This window comes from Phyllobates terribilis, unplaced genomic scaffold (genome assembly GCF_046119375.1).
Source record: "Phyllobates terribilis strain yellow unplaced genomic scaffold, ASM4611937v1 Scaffold_1__5_contigs__length_1240528914, whole genome shotgun sequence".
Taxonomy (NCBI): domain Eukaryota; kingdom Metazoa; phylum Chordata; class Amphibia; order Anura; family Dendrobatidae; genus Phyllobates; species Phyllobates terribilis.
Genome location: NW_027362761.1, coordinates 379,508,431 through 379,521,384, shown reverse-complemented (window position 1 = coordinate 379,521,384; position 12,954 = coordinate 379,508,431). Strand labels below are relative to the sequence as shown.

Genomic DNA, 12,954 nt, shown 5'->3' with positions numbered 1-12,954 from the left:
TGGACTAGGGTAGTCAGTGTCACAGTGGGGGAGGTGCTCTGAAAATGTACATTCATGTGCAGAGCCTCCGATCTACATTAGATTCTAATATACACGTTCAGAGCAGAAGCTCTGAGGAAGTCACATTTATACAGGTATTCATTTATTTTTATATTATTTATCGGTATACTTTACATGTTGTTTTCTAATATCTTGGACCTTCTTATATTGCACACAATTTCTTTGCACTTGGCACTTCACACAGTATGTTTTATCCTGTATTTTCTATGATGCCGGTTTTTCCATCTGATATGACGCTGCTCTGCATTTTTTAAAAATGTTTTTAATACAATTTTTTGCCACATAGATTATTTGTAATGATTCACTTAATAAACTATACTAAATGTTCAGTGTGCATGACCCGCTTTATACAGCTACCTTTTTTTCCTTTTTTTGCGTGTGTGTTGCTGTACCTACTTTATTTGTTATTTGGGTTTGTAGCACCTATTTTTTCCATACTATATGGGTGGTGCCCACCCCTCATGTTTTTCCAGTGGCGGAGACTCAATGAGAGTGAGTAAAGCACACTTTGTTTTTGTTTTTTAAACAAATTGCGCCTGGGGTCATGGGTTTTCTGGAAACTGAAAACCCCTTTAATGTCTTAAGCATACAGATATAGTATTTTTTTTGTTCTACTGGATTTCGTACACCATACCACATTCTGTGTGCGTTGTTTCTACAGGAGACGCTGAAGACTTTATAGAGCTTAATTTGCTACCAGTTCAGGGGTATTTCAGTGGTTGAAATCTTCATTGCTCAATTATATATAGATCACAAATCAAAAACTAGGCAGTTGCTGCATTACACCTGTAAGAATCTACTATTTAGCAGGTCTTCTGTCACCCACTCGATAGAAGACACTTCACCACAACTCATTGCCACGCGACAAGTTTGGAACATTTAGGGTTGGCCAGCTCCTAAGAAATGAAGGCTTAGTCCCATGTGTGGAAGCATGGATGAGTGACACAGAGCAGTCTTTAATGTAAAGCCAAGCCTGGCTTATCTCTAAGCCCACTGCCTGAGCGGAGGGGACAGCTGCAAGCTTCTTGTGGGGGGCAGACACCACTAAATGTGTTTAAAGAAATCCAGAGACAACAATTTATCATTTACTTTGATGAATGTTGCTCTTATTATGTGTAAAATGATGCATAGTTCCAAAAAGGTTCAATTCATTGCAAAACACCAGTTCTTATATTTTACCTCCACTCATTATTATCTATTATTCTATCCAGTTGACTTTTACACCCTGTAATTTGTTATAATGTAGAATTAATGTTAACACTTTTGGATTTTTTTTCTACCATTTTTCAGTACGTTATATGCTAAAATGAATGGTGTCATTCAAAAGTATAACTCATACTACATAAACAAGCCCTCATACGGCTATGGCGACAGACAAATAAAATGTTTTGGCTTTTGGAAAAAGAAAAGAAAAAAATAAAAAATCACCCGGTTCTCAAGGGGTTAAAGGGAAGGTTCACCTTAAAAGAATCTTCTGATATGTGTAATGTCTGTGTACTCTACTTTATAAATGTTCTGGGTAAATAAATTAGTTTCAGGAGCTGTAAGTTGGGAGTTGTCATTTATGTATATTTACATTTAGCCTTTACTAATCACTATAAGGACCCTCAAACATACTGTTTTTTACCAATTTTTTTTGGTGCTTCTATATTATATTATTAGTAGTAGTATTATTAGCTACATTTTAATTGTCTTTTCTGTCGGATTTATAGTGAAATATTAACTGCACTGCAAACATTTTTTGCATTTTCTCATGTGTCATTTTTCTCGTAATTTTTGGGAAATTTGAACAATGCAAGGAAAAAACACAAACAATTTCAAAAATTGCTGGCATTAATACCCATTATTTGAAAATGCTATAAAATTGCAGAAAAAATTGCAGAAAAATTTTATTGAAAAAAGAACACTCGTGTTTTTATATGTCCTAATGACCCAAAAATGTGTGTGTAATAGAAGTCTAGCAGTGTAATTGTAAACTATACAAAAGCATTGGTGAGTGCAAAATAGTATTTTAAGTAACATAAAAGGAGCATTCAAGCATCCATTTCTAAAGCATTCCCTTAGGCAGCACTCATATTACACTCCGCTGCCTGTTCATCACTCCGTCGGGAGGTTATATCTGAATAGTCGAATAACACTATTCTGATATTACCCCATTATATCTATTCGATCTCCGTTTCACCTTCTTTCCAGATGTGTCTGTCTTTTTGGACAGACTCAGGCTACGTTCCCACCATCCAGAGCCTGCTGCAGCCCCGACACTCTGGATAAGCCGCACAATATGCTAATGAGCGGCACCATTTTTTTTTTCCACATGCGGACTTTCCTCATAGAGGTTAGGTCTATGGGGAAAGCCCGCATGCGGCCCCGCCAGAAAAATTGACATGCTGCGGGTGATCCGCAGACGCAGAGTGGACATGGGATTTCCACAAATCCTATCCACTATGCTGTAACATCTGGCCGCTGCGGGTTTGACGCTGCATAAGTCTGCAGCATCAAACCCACAGCGGCTCCGGATAGCGTGCACATACCCTTAATAGTGTGGTAGACTACACTACTGTGTCCAGCAAAAATGATAGAAACCACTATAAAAGAGGCCAAATGGAGTCCAACGTTATTGAATGCCTTTTTTTGTTTATTTAAGTAAACGCCCCACCTAATGCATTGTAGAACAGGCATGAAAACATAATGTGAATGTGGACTTACCCACCAAAAATTTAGGTAGTAAATGAGTGTAAAAAAAATACAATTTAGTCAATATTCAAAGAACTGCTTGTATGTAATACAAAACAGATTATTGTTTATCAAAAATGTACCTTGCCCAAAGCATGAATGACACACCTATCATTTACTGTACATTTACACACCTATACAGAAGGACACTGATGAAATCAAGAAAAATTATGGATTGCATTCTATGTTGAAACCAAAGGCTAGAGACTTCTAACTCATTTTATAGACTGTCACCATCTTCATCTACTTTTTGACATAAAAATTGTGTAGAATTTTCAGTATTTAAGAGTTGTGAAAATACTTTATACCAAATGGTCTCTTTTTATTTTACTATTTTTGATTTGGGGGCTGGGAATTAGAATCTTGGGTAGTCGATTTTTATATTAAATGTTTTCCCTTCACCATTAACACTCCAGAACATGAAGTTATGCATCATTTCTAAAAATGTCAATATTGCTTAACCAAAGACAAGAATATGGTCAGTATAGTAGACCCATGTTCTAGTCCTCACATGGATATTCACTTACTAAAATACTAGTTCTTTGTGGGAACAAGAGAGCATAGTAAGTTCTTTAGAGAGCAAAACAAAATAGGACAGGTTCCTCAAAGTTACCAATCTTGGAAATAGACCATAAAAATCACCAGCAGAAACATAAAAACATCTTCAAAATAAGTGAGCGCTATCCACTTCTTTCTACTTTGGACTAATATATCTTCAAAATAAGATGAAAAACAAACAAGAGGTTACATGTACCTGTTACACACTGACTGGACTGCCCACTCCAAGTACCATCAGCTTGGCATTTGCGGGAATATGGTCCGACCAGCATGTATCCATTATTACAGCTGAATTTCACCTCAGAATTATTCAGGTAGCTAGTTCCTTCCTTTTTCCCATTTTTTGGGGGCTCTAACCAGCCACAAGAGATCACTGACATAAATGAAAGATAATATCACAAGGTTAGTAACATCGTACATAAAACATAGCGGTCACATCCATGTCTGAACATGCCACTACTACCTCTGCCTTTGTCGCTCGGTGGGTCTGCACTAATACTGCGTTTGACATTTGGCAACAATTTGTAATAAAATGCAAAACTTTTAATGAAACCCAATTTCAAAAATGATTTTTAGTCCAAAATACATGTATTTAAGTAAAAAAAATGTCCCCATATATGGCCAACCCTTTTAAATGTGATGATCTCAAACGGGATTTAGGATTTACTGTATTGTTCCATAGCGGTGGACAACATATGCTGTTGTTCCATTGTAGACCCAACGGTTCCAGCATACATACGCTCTAAGTTGATTTGACATGGTCTCCAGTAAGTCAGTAACTACTATAGATCATACTAATAATTTACCATGTGACCCGTCATGACCTACATTTTACTAAGAGATGTTACACTGACAATCTAATTCCCTAAAGACATTTTATTACAGGATCATTGATGCTGGATCGATGGATTAACAGAAAGTAGATGTCAATCTGTTTTACATATACTCGTAGCTGAAATGTCATCTACAGAATAAATATTTTTCCCATACCTGGTTGTAGGCTCTGCACTAAATTTTTGTGGCTATCATGTGACAATAAAGTTGCAAATCCCACTTCGAGGTCTCTAGTTGTGAGCACATCAAATCTACAGAAAGAATCACTCCCACATAATTTCTTCATATTTTCAGTAAATGGATCATTAGGATCCTCTTGAACAGAAAATGTGGGTAAGAAATTGGTGTCATGCTTTTCTTGATAGTTTTCAATCAGCCACCATGAGTCATAGGTGAAGAGCGAGCTGCCATCGGTCACTGCCCCTAGAATGAACACAACGCTTCAATAAAATACTTTATTTATAACTCAATATAAAGAAATTTCTTTGGTAACTTTTTGAATTTAATATTTAGCCACATATTTATATAGCCAGTAAATTGTAAGAATTAATAAAACACATTTATTACATTATCTATTACATATATGAAGATTTAACAGACTTATAATAAGATTATACAAACTATAATAATAATGGTATAATAATTATTGTCTACTCTCTTAATATAGCTAGAACTCACAATCAGCACCAAACTGGAAAAGTTCTTCTGAAGTCGAATTTGTCAAGAATACTCTTCCATCTCTTAATGTAAAATCATCGTTTGGATTGTTGTTCATGACTCCCATAAGACCTTGTGTTTGGTTCATGAACTCCTCTGGCAGAAGGACACTGATACTCAGGAACTTTCCTCTCCCTCTTACTTCTACCCCAGCCCCTGAAGGAAACATGGCCGTCACTCCTTTGTTGGCTCCGTAAAACAGAAATACACCTTTCAAAAGAACAGACATAAGGTTAAACATATTATCACTGTGTGGAGAACATTAGGTTATTGATGTCTAGACATGTTTTCTTTTGTCTAAATTATAGTTGGGTCTTTCTTATGCGAAGTTCACATGAGGGTATTTTTGATTTGAGTGCAAAACTGACATCCCATGGACCGCTGTAAGGTCAATGTTATTCAAAAGGATTGTTCAGATGAGCAATTTTTTCATGGGCTGAATCTGCACCAGATTCTTACGTATGTCAGATAAAAATCGCCTATTCAAGTCTATGGCTGATCAAAATAAAATTGGATCTCATACACACACCATTACTCCGGATCCCATATGCAGTGCATGCCACTTCTCTGACGGTCCCGATTCATGCACTGGCATGCGCCTATTCATGAATCAGGAGCACTTGACTCCAGCACTTCTCCTCATCAAGAACAGTGTAAACAATGCCCGTATTAACAAATCGAAGAGATAATGTAATAGAAAATGTGATTCATCAGACCAGGCTACTTTGTCCAATTGTTCCAAGGTCCTGTGTAGCATAGGGGTCAACATGGAAACTCTGAATAGTCTGCAGTTACACATCCCCACCAAGCTGAGATGCACTATGTGTTCTGACAACTTTCTATCGGAGCTAGCATTAACTTTTCAGCAATTTGTGGCCTTTGCCACTGGTGTCCTTCTTTGGATCACTTTTAGTTGGTACTAACCATTGAATATTAGAAATATTCCACAAGACCAGCCATTTTCGAGATTCTTTGACACATCTAGTTATCACAATTTGGCCTTTGTCAAAGTCGCTTATCTTTCAATAGCTGTAATGTTATGTTAGATCGGTATATATAGCAATCATTGTATTAGTTATTTATAATATCAGATAAACTTACCCTTAAGGTCTATCCATGTCCGATTAAAGCGTAGAAGTTCTTGGTTTAGAAGTACTTCTAGCGTTACTAAGTCTTCAGTTAGACGTACCTCAATAACATCAGAACTCCCCTCTTTCATTGCCACAGAGGAAAATCCAGTGACTGAAGTGGTGGAACCTTCAGTGGAAAAAGCATGCATGTGAATAGTTTGATTCTGTTCAGTTACCCAAAAATATTAATACTTAATTTTGTAGGAGATTAAGGGATATAGATTTCTAAGTTTGTATTTTAATTAGAAATTGAATACTTTAAATCTTAATTTCTAGGCTTCTCAACGTAAAGGAGCGGTCTTTTAAAAAAGAGATTTTAAAAAAGTTCCTCAACAACAGCCATAAATATATAACCAAAAATCCCATGCTGGTCCAGCACCAAAACTGTAGTAGTTTCTGCTGGTCTGTGTATCCATGTCCACTAGTGGTGGCGAGTCATCCTTCCTCACCTGACCGCAGCAGTCAATCCCTGACCTCAGCTGTGTTACCTTAATTTATGGCAAAAGACTGCTGAGTCAAATGATTGACTGTGGCGTGCATGTACATTGACATCACATCATCATGGCAGGACAAGTCATCATCATGTCATCACATCATCATGGCAGGAAAAGGGCAGATGCGCTGAAGCAGCAGTGGATTTAAAAGGTGAGTTATGATACATGTTTTTTCCTTTCTGCTGCTGTTAAGAAGTTAAATGGGTGTGTGGAAGTTATTATTATTCAAAGATCTATTAATTAAAATATTGATTAAAAGTGCTTTTGTTCGTAGGAAAACCCCTATAAAGGAATAACAAGTTTAGGCGATTGTAAAGTTGTGTCCATCCTCACCTTTTTTTGAATTTAGGTGTTGGTCTTGAATTTACTTATGGATTCTCACAAAAAAATCAATACTATATCCCAACATATAGCAAAACTCTTTACAAGCTGCAAATCACAAAACGCTTAGACATAAAGTGAGAGCATATTATAAAATGTTGGGCAATATTGTGGTAAGGAAAGACACATCTGTACTCTGCAGTAAAATGACCTTGATGTAGCCTTAGGGTATGTGCACACGGCGTTTATAAGACGAGTTTTTCAAGGCAAAGCTGCTTCAGGGAAATGCCGGTGTTTTTTATTTCCTGAAGGGGCTTTGCGGGTGGATTTGCCATTGTCTTTTGCATACTTTTGTAATTTCTACAAACGTGGCAAGCTGCTTCTTAGCAGAAGTCGCCCAGACAATGAATATGCTACTTCTTTTAACCACATCAAGGTTTCGGAACCCTAAAGCGGTTAAACGAAATTGCAAAATACTGAACCAGTAATGTCACCTGAAAAAAGATATCGTGTGCACATACACTTAGAGGGGTGTCTAAACATTAATTTTTGCAGTCACTGTAAGTGTTTCAAATTGTCAAAAAGTCAGTGTACAATGTGCACACTGTCAGGATTCCCCTCGATTTCCAGTTTGAGCGAGCTGTCAACTGACCGCAAGTAGACGATTTCCATGCTTGTGATATATATACATATTAACTAGCTTCTTATCCACTTCTCTCATGTTCTATAGAGACGCTGCAGAAATTTATATTGAGCCAAAACAACTCTCTTTAATGAGATCTAATGGGTTTTGGATTACTAGATATGCTAGATTACAGGTTGATCATAGAAAACTATATAAAAATGTATTCTTTATCAATAATGTTCATTTTACTGAACACTAAAAGTTAAGGCAGCTGTGTAATAAAGATCACTTCCTACCCTGTCTCCATGTTAAAATCTGAAGGTTGGAGGAAACTCTGCAGTGTTCCTTTATGAAGTCTATCTACACAAAATATTCAGAAAACTGACGGTATTTGTGTGGGTATCTCTGCACACTTGTAATCATGTTCTACTTCTAATAATACCCAGGGGACCCCATATACAACCCCTGGCAAAAATTATGGAATCACCGGGCTCGGAGGATGTTCATTCAGTTGATTAATGTTGTTGAAAAAAAACAGATCACACACATGGCACAAAACTAAAGTCATTTCAAATGACAACTTTAGGGCTTTAAGAAACACTAAAAGAAATCAAGATTAAAAATGTGGTACTCAGTAAGGCTAATTTTTTTCAGACCAAGCAGAGGGAAAAAATTATGGAATCACTCATTTCTGAGGAAAAAATTATGGAATCATGAAAAACAAACACACAAAAGAAAACTCCAATACATCACTAGTATTTTGTTACACCACCTCTGACTTTAATAACAGCTTGCAGCCTCTGAGGCATGGACTTAATGAGTGACAAACAGTACTCTTCATCAATCTGGCTCCAACTTTCTCTGATTGCTTTTGCCAGATCAACTTTGCAGGTTGGAGCCTTGTCATGGACCATTTTCTTCAACTTCCACCAAAGATTTTCAATTGGATTAAGATCCAGACTATTTGCAGGCCATGACATTGACCTTATGTGTCTTCTTTCAAGGAATGTTTTCACAGTTTTTGCTCTATGGCAGGATGCATTATCATCTTGAAAAATGATGTCATCATCCCCAAACATCCTTTCAATTGATGGGATAAGAAAACTGTCCAAAATATCAATGTAAACTTGGACATTTATTAAAGATGTAATGACAGTCATCTCCCCAGTGCCTTTACCTGATATGCAGCCCCATATTATCAATGACTGTGGAAATTTGCATGTTCTCTTCATGCAGTCATCTTTATAAATCTCATTGGAACAGCACCAAACAAAAGTTCCAGCATCATCACCTTGCCCAATGCAGATTCGCCATTCATCACTGAATATGACTTTTATCCAGTCATCCACAGTCCACGATTGCTTTTCCTTAGCCCATTGTAACCTTGTTTTTTTCTGTTTAGGTGTTAATGATGGCTTATGTTTAGCTTTTCTATATGTAAATCCCATTTCCTTTAGGCGGTTTCTTACAGTTCGGTCACAGACATTGACTCCAGTTTCCTCCCATTCGTTCCTCATTTGTTTCATTGTGCATTTCCTGTTTTGGAGACATATTGCTTTAAGTTTCCGGTCTTGACGCTTTGATGTCTTCCTTGGTCTACCAGTTTGCCTTTAATAACCTTACCATGTTGTTTGCATTTGGTCCAGATTTTAGACACAGCTGACTGTGAACAACCAACATCTTTTGCAACATTGCGTGATGATTTACCTTGTTTTAAGAGTTTGATAATCCTCTCCTTTGTTTCAATTGACATCTCTCGTGTTGGAGCCATGATTCATGTGAGTCCACTCGGTGCAACAGCTCTCCAAGGTGTGATCACTCCTTTTTAAATGCAGACTAACGAGCAGATCTAATTTGATGCAGGTGTTAGTTTTGGAAATGAAAATTTACAGGGTGATTCCATAATTTTTTCCTCAGAATTGAGTGATTCCATAATTTTTTCCCTCTGCTTGGTCTGAAAAAAATTAGCCTTACTGAGTACCACATTTTTAATCTTGATTTGTTTTAGTGTTTCTTAAAGCCCTAAAGTTGCCATTTGAAATGACTTTAGTTTTGTGCCATGTCTGTGATCTGCTTTTTTTCAACAACATTAAACAACTGAATGAACATCCTCCGAGCCCGGTGATTCCATAATTTTTGCCAGGGGTTGTAGAAATGTAAGAATTAAACCCTTATTCAGAAAGGAATAAATGTGTAGAATTCTGTAGAATATGGAGTATAAATAATTGATTCCTATCTAGAAGCCTTTATTGTTACCAAGGGCGTAACTACAATAGGTGAAGGGGTTGCAATCGCACCCGGGCCCTGGACCCTAAGGGGCTCAAAAAGTCCCTTTACCTATATGAAAAGACCAATACTATTAAAGACTTGCAATAAATGGGGGCCCCATTACAGCTTTTGAATTGGGCCCCATGAGCTTCAAGTTACACAACTGATTCTTACCTACAGAAATATTTTACCCTTTAGATACGTACCATTTGCATGTATAGCAGGTTGTGTCCGAGCCTGTATCAGGAGAGACTTATAGCTAGAGTCCACCACTGTGTACTCTCCTTTTCCCTTGAAAGTGTAACTGAGCCCATCAAAAGTAATAAAGTGGGGATCTCCGAAGGCTGACGCTGCAACAAATCCAAATAACTGATATTATCAATCATGCATTCATTGATTGCAGGGTGCATTGCATATTGTTGGTGTGCGTGTCTGTTGAAACCTATTCCTTTTAGAGACTTAGGATTCACCAACAGGTGTTTAAGTCGTAAATGATCCCAGTATTTAGAATTTATATGTTCAAGGGGTATTCCCATCTCCAAGATCCTATCCTAATATGTAGCAGGTGTAATAATAATAATATTAGCAAATACCTCCAATTAGAAATATAGTATAGTTCTTCTGATTTATTGTCTCGCTTACCCCATGTGCAGGTCATTGCAGTAGCTTAGGTATTCTTAAGTTACGACCACTCATATATTGACCATGGATAACCATGGATATCTAAGCTACTGCAATGCCCTGCACATGGGGAAAGCAACATAGCAAATCAGAAGAACTATACTACATTTTTAATTGGAGGCATTTGCTAACATTATTATTACACCTAATGCATAATGGGATAGGATCATGGAGATGGGCATACCCCTTTAAATAGTCATATTAGATGAATGGTCTGTTTGCCACAGAAAATCAAGAATGTACTATATGAAAAGTCATTTATTTGTGATTTGCTGAACCATCTGTGTGATAAATCTGTAACGTAATTTGAAACTTGAATTTTATTACTCCTAAATTGCCAGATTTTATTTCCAGCTATATTTTCATTTTATTACATACATTACATTTAAGCACCAACTGCACTGCATGTTTTACTTTACACTAAACATGCAATATATTTATTTTCCACTAGATGGCGATATGGATTTAGAAAACTAAACTGTGTTGCCTATGCCCCAAATAAATGTAATATATCAGTTAGTTATGTTTTATATGAAAAGCAAAATAAATGCTTCTAGCCTCCATCTTATTTTGTATATACAAACATATTGTTCTACTTTCCATATGTAAGGCACACGTTCGAATAATAATTATGTTCTCTAAACTTTTGCCAAAAGCTCAAATTTTTCTCCATAAACCTATGCTACTTAATAAAATAAATAGTATACATATTATTCCAAAAAACTTTAGTCACTATAAACACTTCAATGTACATAGATTTTTAGAAATTAATCCAAAATCAAAAAGTGTGAAAAGGAGGATGTATATTAAAAAATATTTTTATTGGTATCAAAAAAATGACAAAAAATAAGAAGTAAAAAATGCCCCCAGAAGAAGCAAGGTGAAACGCGCGTCGGGGTGAGGGATGCAGCTTGTATTATAACTCACCGACTTTTGGGGGCTTGTATGTGCGACAGTCACTGGATGGTCTGAGTTCCATGTAGTACTGACAGTTATCGGACCAAAGACAACAGTAATAAAAGCTGATCACATCATATAGCCAGTGGGAGAACCCAGGTACTCTAGGAGGCTTTCTATATGGTGGAGACCCCCAGTCATGACCTCGATCTGGGGTGCTGCCTCCTGTTGAATCACTAGTAAGGACTTGGACTTCACTTTCATCATAGCAGCACTGCTGTCCTGCTGCATATTCAGGACTGGGGAGAAAAAAAGTAAATTATATACAGCATTAATAACATTTTCTTTTACTAGATAGTTTTCCATATTCATTCAGTATAAGTGCATAGGTTTCATGGAAATGTATGCAGATTTATAATTTTAAATGTAGCTTAAATAGGTCAGGAAAAGATCAATTCACCTATTCTTAGATCTACATTTTTCTATTTTAGGGGGGGTTTGATTTAAAGTCGCTGATAAATTACTTTTCAATTGCTGTTCAATAATGTACTGTTTATCAGATTGCAATAAAACCTCTTCTTTGATCAGTGGCAAATGTATTCATGATTGGTGACAAAAGCCTGAAACTAAAACGCTGCTTCTACTTTTGAACACAGTCATGAAGTTTTACTAGTAGCCACCACTAGGGGAGGCTCATTGCATAGAGATTAACAAACAGTTACTGTAGAGTTATAGAGTAGCTGTATTAATCCATATGCAATGGGCACCCCCTAGTGGTGGCTACAGACTGCAGCATTTGATTTTAGATTGCATAACAGAAGCAGGGGATTTTGACCTCTATGTAGAAAAAATGGAGCTTAATCCCTATACAGATATGATGCAAAATTGAAGAATGAATGAAGTTTAATTTAAGACAACTACAGTAAATTTGTCAGAGCTAGGGGCCTATTCTAAGTTTTGCTTTGGGACTAAATTTTCTTCTTTTGAAGTAAATATCTAACTTTTTAACCCATTAAGCCCCGAGGGTGGTTTGCACGTTAATGACCGGGCCAATTTTTACAATTCTGACCACTGTCACTTTATGAGGTAATTACTCTGGAACGCTTCAACGGATCCCCCTGATTCTGAGACCGTTTTTTCGTGTCATATTGTACTTCATGATTGTGGTAAAATTACTTCGATATCACTTGCGTTTATTTGTGAAAAAAACGGAAATTTGGCGAAAATTTAGCAATTTTCAAAATTTGAATTTTTATGCCCTTAAATCAGAGAGATATGTCACACAAAAGAGTTAATAAATAACATTTCCCACATGTCTACTTTACATCAGCACAATTTTGGAACCAAAATATTTTTTTGGTAGGGAGCTATAAGGGTTAAAAGTTGACAAGTGATTTCTCATTTTTCCAACAAAATTTACAAAACCATTTTTTTAGGGACCACATCACATTTGAAGTCACTTTGAGAGGTCTTTATGACAGAAAATACCCAAAAGTGACACCACTCTAAAAACTGCACCCCTCAAGGTGCTCAAAACCACATTCAAGAACTTTATTAACCCTTCAGGTGCTTCACAGGAATTTTTGGAATGTGGAAGAAAAAAATGAACATTTAACTTTTTTCACAAAAATGTTAC

The 12,954-nt window shown here is 36.6% G+C and overlaps 1 protein-coding gene across 2 annotated transcripts in view; it reads right to left on the bottom strand.

The window, feature by feature from the left end:
* SUSD2 (sushi domain containing 2) overlaps window positions 1-12,954 on the bottom strand; it is a 356,158-nt gene that overhangs the window by 121,061 nt on the left and 222,143 nt on the right. For both annotated transcript variants that reach the window (XM_073676401.1, XM_073676400.1), the window contains exons 20-25: window positions 11,349-11,617; window positions 9,947-10,090; window positions 6,004-6,159; window positions 4,864-5,112; window positions 4,342-4,608; window positions 3,548-3,724 (exon numbers count right to left, since the gene is read on the bottom strand). In XM_073676401.1, the coding sequence (XP_073532502.1) occupies window positions 3,548-3,724; window positions 4,342-4,608; window positions 4,864-5,112; window positions 6,004-6,159; window positions 9,947-10,090; window positions 11,349-11,617 (1,262 nt within the window). The remainder of the gene's footprint in view (window positions 1-3,547; window positions 3,725-4,341; window positions 4,609-4,863; window positions 5,113-6,003; window positions 6,160-9,946; window positions 10,091-11,348; window positions 11,618-12,954) is intronic.